The sequence below is a fragment of the Saccostrea echinata genome, unplaced genomic scaffold (assembly GCF_033153115.1).
Source record: "Saccostrea echinata isolate AGI-Se365-2 ecotype Australia unplaced genomic scaffold, CSIRO_AGI_Sech_v1 ptg000056l, whole genome shotgun sequence".
NCBI classification, from domain to species: domain Eukaryota; kingdom Metazoa; phylum Mollusca; class Bivalvia; order Ostreida; family Ostreidae; genus Saccostrea; species Saccostrea echinata.
The window spans coordinates 2,777,526-2,791,829 of record NW_026889805.1 but is presented as its reverse complement, the minus strand read 5'-3'; the positions used below and the strand labels follow the sequence as shown (position 1 = coordinate 2,791,829).

Here is a 14,304-nt window from a genome sequence, read left to right as displayed (position 1 = left end):
TTAGAAGCAGAGCAAACACGAACCTCCAAAACATCAGAGGAGGGATCTGTTGCCATGGAAGAGTAAGCATCCCCTGCCGACCGGTCACAGCCGCTCCTTGTCATGATCGGGAAAAACGGAAAAATCCGTAGATAAATCGGAGTAAATAATGGCCTAACAAACTTATTTTTAAAAATCATTGATGAGAACTTCAGTGAACACTTAACTGGGAGTAAGATTTAAATTGTAACAAGAATTTGTACCAGAGAATAGATGTTTAATTGTCATACCTGTGTGTGTACCAGACAAGATAAGAATGAATAACCATTGTAGGTATATTCAGTGTTATTCATAGTTTTAATTGATGATTGATTGTCAAAAGTTTATGATATAACAATGTATATTTTTACCTAAATAACCAACATCCGGTGCATTAAACCAAGGCTTTTATGATAGATAACCTTTCGACAATCAATCATCAAGTACAAAATTTATAATACTGAACAGCTGCTTTCATTACATTTATTTAATATGGTTTCCAAGAATTCTACAATATTGGACATTCAAATTGCCAATTTTCGTTTGAATCGTTGTTAGTCAGGCGAAATTTTCCACAGCTTTTAACTTATTGACGGATGACATTTTATGTATGAATATATAGGAAAAATCTCTGTCGTAACCAGACAGCCTACGTTTTCAGAGATGCACTTGGTATGGATGGTTTTCCTGGGCTGTCTGCAACATCAAGGTGAGAAATCGTAAATTCTATGTTATTTAAAATACCCTGTATAGCTGTGATTTCTGTTTATTTAATTGTAGAGTTATATTTGAAATGCCTGCTTTATGCTGGTTGATTATTTGAAATGCCTGCTTTATGTTGGTTGATTATTTGAAATGCCTGCTTTATGTTGGTTGATTATTTGTCGAGTTATATTTGAAATGCTGCTTTATGTTGGTTGATTATTTGGGTAGTTATATTTATTTTAGCTCTCTTAAGTTTTACCATTCCATGTTGAAAATTTGTAAACTTTGTATTAACGAACATTTTATTTCAAACTCATTAGATGTAACACGATAGGCTATTTTTTATACAAAAACTACAGGATGCCTCATTATACTTTGCTATTTATGTACTTTATCTGATTTTAAAGGTGAATTTATTTTGAGTCAAATACTATAGAACATATATTATTTGCTCCTTTCTTAGGATAAATTCTTCGACATGAAGTTTAAAAAGTGCGTGAATGAGTAGGATTTAACTAAATTTTCAAAAACCAACCTCAGTTAAAAAAAATCAATATTGTAGTAACAAAAAATATATTAGTTTAACTTCTGAATCAATGAAATATGGAAATAACGAACAGTTTTCAAGCTCAAAGTTCATCTAGACAATACAAATCGGGAGCAGAGCAAACACAGACCTCAAAAACATCTGAGGTGGGATCAGGTGACATGAAGAGGTAAGCATCCCCTGCCGACCAGTCACACCCGCCGTGTGCTCCTCGTCATGATCGGGAAAAAATCGGGAAAAAAAACCCGTCGACAAATCAGTGTGTAAATAATGGCCTAACAATAAGTATGAAAAACGTCAGTCAGCATTTGACTTAATGATTAGTGGTATTTGCTGAGAAGGTCATTATAGACCATAAAACTTGCGAAATGATAACTTCAAACGAGACTGTTGAAATCCTTGTTTCACCAACTTGTTTGGCAATAGCTTGTCTCCTTTTTAGAAATTGTTCGTGCATGCTCTTGCGCCTATTGAATCAACTGGGAGACAAAAACCCCATATGTAGGCGATAAGGGTATATTGTTACATTAGTAAGGGAAGTAGACGATTGAAAAATTGAAGTCATCACGTTTATCATAAAGTTTAGTTGTTAAGTTACCATTAAAGTCTTTTTCTGGTAAAATATCCAGATATGAAACAGATGTGTCAAACTCTGTGGTATCTTTTAGTTTACAGATGACCAATGACAAGCTTTGTAAATTTACGAGTTCCATTTTTATTGAAAAAGCAGAAAAAAGTGTATAAATAAGCAGTCAATTATTCCATGGTCAGTAGATTTTAAAAACAGAAGATCAATATATTTTTTTCCAAAAGTGAAGAAATTTACTTTTTCTTTGGTAGATGGATCCTATATACAAGGGAGACTGTTAAGCATATGCTGACAGAGCATTTACGATCTTCGTCCTAAAATCAAGTGTAATCTGCAGAGAGGCGCATTTAAAAATATCAAAGTAGAAGCAATCAGGTTTAACCTTTAGTAGTCAACGTAAATTTGCATACAATTTTCGTCATTGGAAATAATAAATTGTACCGACCAAATAATACGGTTAGCGATTCAGAGAAATCAGACCGAACTGTTTCTGTTTCTATGACCTTAAAACAAAAAAATAGTAACAAACAGTAACAACTTTTGAAGAAAAAGTTGAACACTATAAAGTATTATAACCCATAGCATTGTAAGGAATGGGAACCGAGTTTTTGGAGCAACTTACTTCCTTATAAACTGCCTATGATTCAATGATATAAGAACATAAATTTTTGCAGTTGAAATCTTGGAAATCACCAAACGAAAGTCTTGCAAAGATATTTTCAAAAAACTAATTCATTTCATATTCAATTTGTTTTATACCTATCCATTATTTACATATTTTGTTGACATAACATTGCAATGCATAAGAATGACAAACTTCAAATAAAAAGTTGTTTCAGTTAAAGCTCAGCGACCAGCCATTGTTAAGAATTTTTTGCCCCAGATTAAGAAAGTGGGCGAAACTGCTTACATGAACTGTACAGTGACCAACAAGGGGCCTAACTCAGTGGTAGGTTAAGCTCTGAAATTAGGAGATACATTTTTTAAATTGTTAAATATAGGAAAAATATTAAAAGTAATTAACGTTTAATTCAATTTCTTTCTCTTTCCAGGTATCATGGATGCTGTTTATGCCGGGCGACAAAATTCCAATTTTTCTCAGCATTAATACAGAGTTGTTTACAGGTAATACAGAGTTGTTTACAGGTAATACAAGTAAACTAGAATGTCACATCTCCTGTCTTACATTGACTAAAAAGAAGAATAAAACAAATCAAATTTCAGTTCGAATAAACAGTAATCTACATGCATTCTAAGGTTTCTGATTATGAGAATTTTCGATATTCTCTTCATTGCTGTCTCATCTTTAGGGGAAAAAACGGCCCTTTAATTGATACAATTTACCTGTCGAGGAGTAACAAAGGTAATCACTGAATTAAAGTATAAATCATAGGAGCTTTTACAAGCACTGTATTCTATATATTTTTAAATTGTTCTTTGAAGTGTTTTAAAAGAATTCACAAGAGATTATTTCAAGGTGATTATTTCTTAAAAGAGTAAGTTCTACAGAGGGTTCAAAATATTTTTCAGGGGACAATCGGCATGATGTACAGGCTAAACAAAATGCCCTTGGAACAACCTACACGTTGATAATTAGATCTGTAGCAGAACAAGATGCTGGGGATTATATGTGTAGAGTTAAAATTCCAGGTGTAACTTTGTCAGAGTGGCCGAGAAAGAGGGTCAAATTAACTGTACAATGTAAGTGGTTTAATAAAAAGAATACTGTACCAAATTAAATGTACAACGTAAGTAGTATAATAAAGAATACTGTGCCATATTAACTGTTCAATGTAAGTGGTTCAATAAAGAATTCTGTGCCAAGTTATGAAATTTAGATATTTGAATAAAGTATGCTGTGCCAAATTATATGTACAGTGTAAGTGGTTCAATTAAGAATACCGTGCCAAACAAACTGTAAAATGTAAGTGGTTAAATAAAGTATACTGTGTCAAATTAACTGTACAATGTAATTTAATAAAGAATACTGTACCAAATTAGAGTCAGTCTAAGGTATACGTGATAAATGTTTATGTTTTGAACAAAGAAAAAGCATCGAGTCCTCATTATTAGGACGATGAGATTAGATTTTGGCAATTTAATGTAAAATTGAAGTTGAAAGTAATACTTCGCGACCCAGATTGAAAAACAACAGAAACAAACGATCAGTTGTTTTTTTTTTATTAAGTCAATCTTAATCAAGTAACCCTTTGTATGTAAGGAAAGATGAGATGCACTTCAAATTTACATTAGTCGATATAACTTAACATTTCAATTTAATAAAGTCTTTATAAAAAAAAAAATAAAATCATGATCTGAATGAAATCAACACAGTAGATATAATTTTTTACAGTTGCCCCTCGGATCAAACCGAGCATGAAATCACTGTATGAAGTGGGCATTGGATCTAACCTCCAGATGAACTGTGAAGCTCGCGGTGTTCCATCTCCAAATATTACATGGACCAGAGAAGACGGTCGAACACTCTCCACGGGAAGACTCGAGGCACAAGTAAAGCTTAATGGACAAAATAAAGTTAGACATTTCAATGAATTGATTATTCATTGAAAGTTTGCTTCTTCATTTGCACAAAAATTTTATTCTTTTCTAAATATATTCTTCGTTCAGTCACAACAAATTTTATGAATACTGTTCGTTATCTCCATTCGATATCTCCATATATTTCATGCAACAATGATACCGGATTCAGGGAGTAAATAGCATATTTATATAAACAAACCAAAATTATTCTGCTGTACCTGCACATTTTGAAAATTGTATGTCTTGTCAGGAAAATATAATGTTATAGAGATTTCCATAAATATTTCATCTCTATCTTGCAGGGAGCCCAACTGACATTGACTGCCATTCAGAAAAGTGATCGTGGTTACTATATATGTGAGGCTAACAATGGCATTAAACCTCCCGCAAGTATAAGAGTGAAAGTCGCCGTATACTTCCCTCCCTTACTGACACCAGTGCAGTCTGTAGTGGGCCAAGCACAAAACAGAAGATTTGATGCCAAACTTGAATGTATAGTTGCAGGTGTGTTTGTGTATGTCTTCAGTAATGTTGAACAATATTCTCAGAATCAATTTGTTCACGTGGGATCCTCTAAAAATATATTGAACTATATGTTGATAAAAACCTCCAAAATCGTTATTGGGCTAAAATATGCAAAGTTTATATTGTATTTGAATATTTTGTACTAATGCACGACTTGATGAAATATGGAGATAACGAAAGCATTCAAGCTCAAAGTCAATTTAGACAATACAGATCGGGAGCAGATCAAACACAGACCTCCAAAAACATCAGAGATGGGATAAGGTGCCATGGAGGAGTGAGCATTCTCTGCCGACCAGTCACACCCGCCGTATGCTCCTTGTCATGATAGGAAAAATTGGAAAAATTCGTAGACAATTCAGTGTGTAAATAATGGCCTAACAATTAGTATGAAAAACGTCTAGCGACATTTGACTTAATTATAGATTGCATTTGCTGACAAGACCATTGTATCGACCATAGAACTTGCATAATGATGACTTCAAACGAGACTGTTGATACGCTCTTGCGTATCGAATCAACTGGGAGACAAAAACCCCATATGCAGGTGATAAAGGAATATTATTATATAAGTAAGGAAAGTTGACGATTGAAAAATTAAAGTCATCACGTTTATCATAAAGCTTGGTTGTGAAGTTACCATTAAAGTCTTTTTCTAGTAAAATATCCCAATATGAAACAGATGTGTTGGACTCTGTGGTATCTTTTTATTTCGAGTTCACTGGATCTATCGAGTCGACATATGAATGGACGTAACTATTGTTAACTGACAATACGTCGTCCATATATCTAAATGTCGAGTATTTCCCTCACCCTGTTTATGTTGTTACTACAACTTTAAGTTCTAAATGAGGTGTGTAAAAAGGATTACATGCTTATTGCTGTACTTGTAAGTCTACATACTTAATGGACCGGGTCCTTTCCCGATTTGTATAGGTTATTGGATTTATGAGATTGATCACTGCTCGTTATATGCACCTTGTCATAAAATGTATAGATAACGAACAGTATTAATCTCAAAAGTTAATTCAAATTTTGAGCAGGTCAAAAACGAGGTAGGATTACTTGCCATGGAGGAGTGAGCATTCCTTGTCGACTGCCCGCCCTGTGCTCTTTTTCATAAAAAACCCGTAGACAATTCAGTGTAAAAAAATAATGCTCTGACAATTTGTATGAAAGAAGTCAGTCAACTTCAACCTTACGATAGATTCTATTTTCGGGGTCAATGTATCTCCTATAGAATTGGCAAAATTGGCAAAATATTGATTTAAACGAGATTGTTGATATCCTTGTTTCATCACACTTATTTGTCAGAGCCCGCACTCGTAATAGAAATTGATTGTAGGTAGAATATAAACCCCATATGCAGGTGATAGGTATATTGCTACATAAATAAGAAAAAATAAGGTAAGAAAAGTCATCTCGTTTATCTTAAAGGTTAGTTGTTAGTATTCCATCATCTTTTTTCTGGTAAAACATCGAAATATGAACAATATGTGTCAGACTCTGTGGTGTCTTTTATTTTGAGTTCAATAGGATATATCGAATCCACGTTGAACATTGTTATGTAATAGAACGTCAACGACATATCTCAGTCTCAAATTGAAGGCAACAGTAATATTTTCTTTCATTCGTTTCGTATACTTGTAGAAGTTAATCCATTCTGACAACGTCAAAGGCAGAACTTGTACAGAATTCAAAATAGTAATAGGATTCAAAATCATTTCTCTTCTCCTAATCGCTGCTTCTCGTCCGTATGAATAATACGTACAATTCTTTTAAAATACCAAATTGGATTTCTAAATATAAATAAAGCTCAATCGTCTTGACCATTTTGGTCTTGACCTTTGTTTAAGACACCAAAATTAATCGAATTCTTTGTTATTTTACAAGATTTGGAATACATGTACTTATATTTCCATTTCCAATTATCTTGTTACGGATACTTCTTTAGCTTGTGTATAAAAATTCAAAAGAAATTTTAAATCCTTCTCTAAAAAGACGTCATAAATATTGCATATTAGAATGTAGATCATTAACTACTAGTAATAGGCTCAAGAACGAATTGGAATAATAAGCGTCCAGAGGTTTAACAAACCCTTACTGATATTTTTTAGAAGTTCAGCTTCTATGTTGACCTATATGAATGAAGGACTGAGTCAGAATTTTTGAAAGGTCATACACTAGTAATCACAAACCCAATTTTGACCGAATCACTTCGATGTTACATTCCGGTATATAAAAACCATTCAAATTTGGGATGCTGCCTGTGACATACAATGCAGGAGTCAGGTTCAATGTTTATTATGTAAAGGTATGTCTTAGATTATCCGACCCTCAAGTTGTAATATATGTGGGATCGTTCATTGATCAAATCTAACGACAGAATTTTAATGAATCTTTGAAGTCAAAGAATTGAGTGTGAATTTATCTGTCAACCATGACAGAAGAGTTTTATTCTATTCAGGAAACCCTCGTCCAACTGTAAAATGGATGAAGGAAGCGGAAAATGGCAGACGAATTGAACTTAAGGACAACGATAAATATGACATCACCAAAGAGTTCAACATCCTTCAAAACGACGAGTTTTGGTCTACACTTCATGTGAAGAATGTTCAGGCTAATGACTACACTAAATACTATTGTGTTGGACACAACAGATACGGAAATGGAGAAGCTAGTATTACATTAATTGGTATGGAAAATTGGGTATTTACAACTGTTTAGGAAGTGTAATGTTTTTAAACTGTTGGGATAAATAATAATGTGCTTAGAAATAAATCAGCATTATAAGGTGTACATGTATAATATACAGATCAAATTTGAACAGGGAATTGTGGGTATTCTAGGATTTTTATACACATTAGGAAGAATTCTGCACAATACTTAAATATTTCAAATCCCTCTTTTCTTTTGCACAAACCTTTAAACACGGGATAATGTCGTTTTCATATGTACAGTTGTGACGCCATAATGGTTTTTGCGTGAAATTAAGAAGTCAAAGAAATTGCATTCACATATAAAACATAAAAAAAAATGTAAAACATGCGATATCTACGTGTTAAATATGTGATAAAAAGCATCTCCTATGGTTTGTGGTTAGTTATAAGTTTTATTCCAACTTGTTGTGTGTTTTCTTTCCCCTCGCCAAGACTCGGGATAAAACACACAACTTCTTGGCAAACGGATACAAAATACGAGGAGTTGGATATAATCATATCCTAACACAAAGCATGGTAGATCATATATATTTTAAGAAGCTATGACGCTTTCCAATACTTGTAATACTTCGAGTTTCATTTTTTCCAGAAACTACGGAATGTCAAGGACCCAACTGTCCAGGTGGAGGACTAACGGGGGCGTGATGACTAGACACTTTCTGGTCTCCATGGTATCTGCTCTCGTGATTAGGAATGACTTAATCTATTCTGAAAATTGTAATCAACATAAATTAATAAAGTTCTTTAAGCTAAATCTAAAAATTGTTATTGCTTTAAAGTGCCTTACCCCTTTGTATAGGTGTTTGGGAGAATTTCATGATTTCATGATGACACGTGATTGTATGTACAATAAAGAAACTGATTAAGCAACAATGTCTCACTTCATTCTAGTGCAAATAAAGGAATCATGCTAAATAAACATTTTTTTTAATTCCCTTTCAATCAGTAATTGGGGACTGGGGATAGATTAAAGGTTTTTGTATATTAATTATGATCTAAATTTTTATAAATATTAACTATGTAATTAAAATACTGTTCGAAATTGTCTCAATTCGAAAAATTCAGGCTTAAAATGACTAAATGAGATGGCATTATTAAAATTTACATTTCAGATTCCATAATTTTAATTTGATATCTCTTTTTCTTCAATTTATTTTATGGCCGTTAAGGAAGCCCCGTGCACGGTAGGCGTTGGCACGATAAAGATTCCTCACTGCTCAATGGCTCTGAGTCCCGAATAAAGGTCTAAATTTTAAGCCCATCACCTTTATATGGTGATCTCTCCATATGAGGGAAAAATTTTCGAATCTGATGTAAAATAACATACAATCAATCAATCAATTTGTTCTATTCTTTCACTTTTTATGTATTTTCTTTCGAATATAGCAGATTGCACTTTAAATGTCATGAAAACAAATAACTTTCAAACCATATGACTTGTTGGAATAGAAGGAATATTAATATTTATAATGTAGGAATAGTAGGAAGACATCTTTTCAGAAGAAATTAAAGAATGGAAGAAAAGAGGATGTGTTTCAAGATACCAGTTGAGAAAAAATTGACTGTTATATTATTGTTGTGTTGAAATATCATTTGCATTAGCTAAAACATACCATACTCCGACGCGTCATGTGAGTTACCAGTGGGGTAGAAACCTAAATTTTATCTATGTGAAGCTGGCCTTATCTTTGGACTGTTTGTATAGTAGATACCTAAATTACACTTGTGTGATGCTAGCATAACTTTTGATTTACCTCTATTTTAAATACCTGAATTATACTGTGTGAAACCAACATTACAAAAGAAATTGTCATTTCACGATCATTTAAGGGACATACAAACAATTGCATTTCCATTTTGTTAACAGTTTTTATTTTTTTTTAACTACATGTATTTGAAAAATAACTTTAGTTTAATGAATTGAACATACGTGACAATTCTCAAAATTCAATGACAACGGTATTACTGTAACTCCAAACGCCTGTGTTTGTAGACACTGGTACGAGCTCTGTTGTTGTTGTTTACGTTTTACGGGATGTGATCTATTTGCTAAAATGCACACGTCGCCGCTTCTTACATTTCTAGTCTGACTTTTCTTGTTTTTCGTTTATTTATATTTTTATTAATTTAAACACCAAGGTTACCCATTTGCTTAAAAATTAAATATAATGTTATTTTGTGAAAGTGAAAGGAAGTATGACAATAAAAACACTCGAAATGTATAGTTTTCATAATTTTTGGATGAAAGAAGAATTAAAACATGTTGTGTATCATAAAATACCTATCTACAATTTTCTAGCAACTTGTGCGCAATGAAATTCTATCAAAATTTTTAAAGCATGTAAAGTTTATGTCCCTTTAATGAATGTTCTGTTCCTCAGGTATTTCTCTGTATCTAAGTATTATTAATTTGATGGCTTTGGTAAGCTAGAAACAGAGACAAACGTTCTCACCAATCACTCTAGAATGGATAGTCTGAAAAGGATGTTTCCTATATTAAATAGCAAAGGAAGTAGAATTGATACTATTATGGGACTTTTAAAGGTATTCAACTTTTGAAGGAACATTTGACATTTAATGTAAAACGCAATTTAACATGACGCCGCGTTTTTTGTGCAAGATAGTGTGAAATGACAAAACATGTTCTTATCGAAAATTTTTATTGTTCTTGTTGGATATTTGGTGAGTCTGTATAAAAAAAATGTTATTCTTATTATATCTAGAACATATGTACAAAAATGCCTATTAGGATCAATCTCTGTAAAAAATGTCCCGTGTGAGTAAGATGTGGTCACATTCGGGGATCAGTTTTACAGGGCAATATCTAGAAAAAATTAAGAATTTTCTTCTCAAGAACAGCAGCGTCATGAGAGGCATGTTTGTTGTTTACAGTCAGATTGTATATAGCAATTGGACACAATTTTCTGGTTCCTCAGTAGATATAATTCTCTTTATGTAAGTATTATTTGTTGGCATTGGTATGCCAGAGACAGAGATAATAATTCCCAACAGTCAGTGTATTATTTTACATTCTTTTGCTTTATCTGTGCTATAATTTGACACCCTGAATTAACAGTCTACATAGGATGTTTCCGAACTGCCGCTTACTTTCATTTTAAATTTTGACAACAATACATGTTTATCAGAGACTATGAATAACTTTCTTAAATGTCTGATTTTAGCGTCAATTATCATAGTTTCAAGAAGATTCGTCTTCAATAGCAATATTAATGAAAAATTTCAGAAATTTATCGATAGAACATTTTCTCAGATATTAGGAAAGTATATTATTTCCCCCCAAATTAGGAAAGTATTCTTCAGATATACTATTAGATATTCTAACAGAAATGTTTGCTATAACGCGCTAAATCCGCTTCATAGAATTTGCCTGTGTTAGAAATCTTGCTTCATAATCTTCATAAATATAGAGTTCATATTAAAAAGGCAAGATTTTTTAAAAAAAAGTATCATCTTAAACATAGCTAAAACTTGCATTTTAGAAATTAAAAATTTCATACTGTAAAGATTGTCATTTTCATGTATAGCATGCTACAGGTACTTAATTTATCGAAAATCAAGAATTTCTTTCCTTTGTACCAGAGGGAAAATTCAACCATATCATTATCTATGCATTTAAATCGCAAAAGGCATGGAATTGATATGATTATAGGATTTGAAATATAATACGTAGACATTTAATTTTTGACGCAGTTTTAGATTATGCTGGGTTTTTATCATATGGTAGTATGTCAATAGATTGTGTGAAATGAAAAACATCAACAAAATGTTCCTACGGAGAATTTTTGTCGTTTTTATTGGACTTCCGATGATGAGTGAGTACGTGTAAATAAGTTTTTTCTTGTTATATCTAGAAAGCCTATTAGGATTAAAATATATCTTTAAAAAATTAAGGGGCGTTATAAACGCCAAGTGGAAAGACGTATTAAGCAAAAAAGGCATATTAACACAATATGAAAAGGGTTTTAACAGCGACTGTCCTTCAGAATGTGTAATAACACAAAAAGAAAAGGCATTATAACGTCCCCACTTTCAGAAAGGCGATATGAGGAAGTGAAGAAGCGCCCTAGATCGAAAAAGCGTAATAACTGCGTGTTCTTACCACAGGAACGTTTAGGATTGTCCCAAAATGTTTACAGTTTTGTTTTCTTTTTTCATAAAAAAAACCGATTTTCCTGAAATTGTACAAGATATTTGTTTCATTTGACGCACAATTTTACAAACCTTCTCTATTTTTAGTGACTGTAATGGAAACTGGTTTATTTTGTTCACAATATCATGCGTAAAATTCAGAAAAAAAATATTGAAAAGTCAAAATAAGTTAACCGTGTTTCTACAAATATAGGTGAATTCAGACATTCTGCACGAAGTATCTTGTTTATCTGTACAGGTCGGTAATCCAAGCAACATAATGCATATTTATACGTTTTAAAAGATGGATCGAATAGACTAAGAAATTTAAAGAGCTTGCTTACTGTTCGTTATCTTCATAATATAAAACTGACCTCTAACTGTAAAGTAAAATGCATACTGCAATTATCAATAAAGTGAATTTATTTCATATATTTCATATTTCAAAGATTCTTAACAATATTTCGATTTAATGATAAGAAATATGTTATAATGCTTTAGAAACTTCCTAGAAAAGCTTTTGAATTTAATGTTCAAATAGAAAATGAAATTTTGCTAACTCAGGACAATCATGTCTCCCGCTTATAATGCACCAAAAATATACTCAATGTTTGAATTTCTTGCTGCCCTATATCGTCATATTTTTATGAACGTCTCTGTAGCCTCATTGTGACGTCACGTTAGCGCGAGTTTCTCCGCGTATATTTCTACGCGTGAGTATACACAAAATTGGTTTTCAAATCAATTTCACAGTTGGCTTAGAAAAACACAGCAAATGTAAAAATTTATTTATATTTAGGATAAAAAAATTATTAAAGTTCGTTGAATGATCTTTAAAGCTTACAATACTCGCATGTCTTGATGAACCCGACTCAATTGGCTAGTTTGAAACAATTTCAAAATTACCTTGTTAAAATTAGCGATTTAAAAAAAATTGCAGGTTTTGTCAGGGCTAGTAAAAATTATTGGAAGTAGCCCGACTGGTCTAGTACTCATAAAAGTTAATGTCAAACCCTGCAGTGAGATTGACAAATGTCTAATTGGCATCATGACAAGATCCCTAAATTACCTTCTTGCCTGAAAACCAATATCTCGTCATGCACCAGACGCAGTCAGTTTTTGTTCAGATATAAATTAAGTTGATGATTACCGATGATCGTCCATGAGGTTGCAACAGAAGCAGTCTCCCAGTTAAAAATCAAAAAATATATTACAGTAATTGACTATCATATATTGCCTAGTAGTCATGGTTAACGCTAGATGGTACAATGTACAGGTAGGCGAACACGAGTTATCGTTCATAGTACGAGTTATCGTTCATTATGTAGATTTATTCACTCGTAGGTGGAATATTCGACATGTGTTAAAATACATGTATACGGAAATAAATGAAATATTCTTAATTAATATTAATATTTACAGGTAATTTACATTTATTTCACTGGCAATTTACAATTGGTAATTATATATTAAGTCGGACAGGTAAAAGTAGAAATACTAATCCATATAAACAATGTATCCATTTAAATTAATCATCAAATATGGATAAATTGATGACAAGCGCGGATTTATTCAAATTCAAAATAAAATTCATTGAACTATATTATTAGATATATTTTTTTTCAATATTCATTTGTATTTCGATTGATGCAATGTTTATGTGTATTAGGAATATAAAATCAGCGGGGGGGGGGGGGGGGGGTATTATCCCCTGCATATAGGCACGTATCGTTACAAATGAACATTTAAAAAAAACATATGTCCAGAGGCTGCTTTAAGATCCCGCCCCCATTTTTACAGCCAATCCAACCCTGATGACCTATGCTCGGCACTTAGGTCCATTGAGCAGTGAGGGACCTTTTTCGTGCCAGCACCTAGTGGGATACGGGACCTCGGTTTATAACGTCTCATCCGAAGGACCGGTCTCCACGTCCCGCAGTGGACCAATTCGAACCCGCGACGTAAGGATCAACTCCTTACTCCGCGACTCTAGAGAAGACGCTCTTACAACTGCCCCATGCAGGCGACGATTCCATAATTGAAAGATGGATTTTTTTTTTAAAATCGACTCAAGTTGTAAGATAGAAATTACCGTAGTATTATTTTTCCTTATTTTAATAATATACTCAACCTAAACTACTACTGAGAAATATGCCTATATAAGTAAAGAAACATTTTCTATCTTCTTTTGATTTCAAAAGTTTTTTTTTTATTTCATTTTACCTGAATGTCTTACTTAGCGCCAAGATTTTATTTTCACACAAAACTCACGGTTTACCGAGGTATATCCGAGGTACGTAATACAGCAAGACATTTGTTAATCTATCAACTTATATTCCTCGTCATTTGCTACTCCCAACTTTTCTAGCTCATGTACATTTCACACTAGGTGATTTCGAGCTATTTTTTTTACCTCGAAAGTACAAATATATATATTTCTAAACAATGCACCTAATTTCTCTACCTATTTTTGACAGGTATCAGATTAATGTTAGATATTTGTTTGTTTG

The 14,304-nt window shown here is 32.6% G+C and overlaps 1 protein-coding gene across 1 annotated transcript; it reads left to right on the top strand.

Moving 5' to 3' along the window:
* The first annotated feature begins 624 nt into the window (after nucleotides 1-624).
* LOC133172964 (lachesin-like) lies at nucleotides 625-8,399 on the top strand. The gene is made up of 8 exons (XM_061307828.1): nucleotides 625-727; nucleotides 2,699-2,808; nucleotides 2,912-2,984; nucleotides 3,390-3,560; nucleotides 4,213-4,370; nucleotides 4,703-4,904; nucleotides 7,393-7,620; nucleotides 8,235-8,399. The coding sequence occupies exons 1-8, from the start codon at nucleotides 625-627 to the stop codon at nucleotides 8,288-8,290; spliced, it is 1,101 nt and encodes a 366-aa protein (XP_061163812.1). The 3' UTR covers nucleotides 8,291-8,399.
* Nucleotides 8,400-14,304: the final 5,905 nt, after the last annotated feature.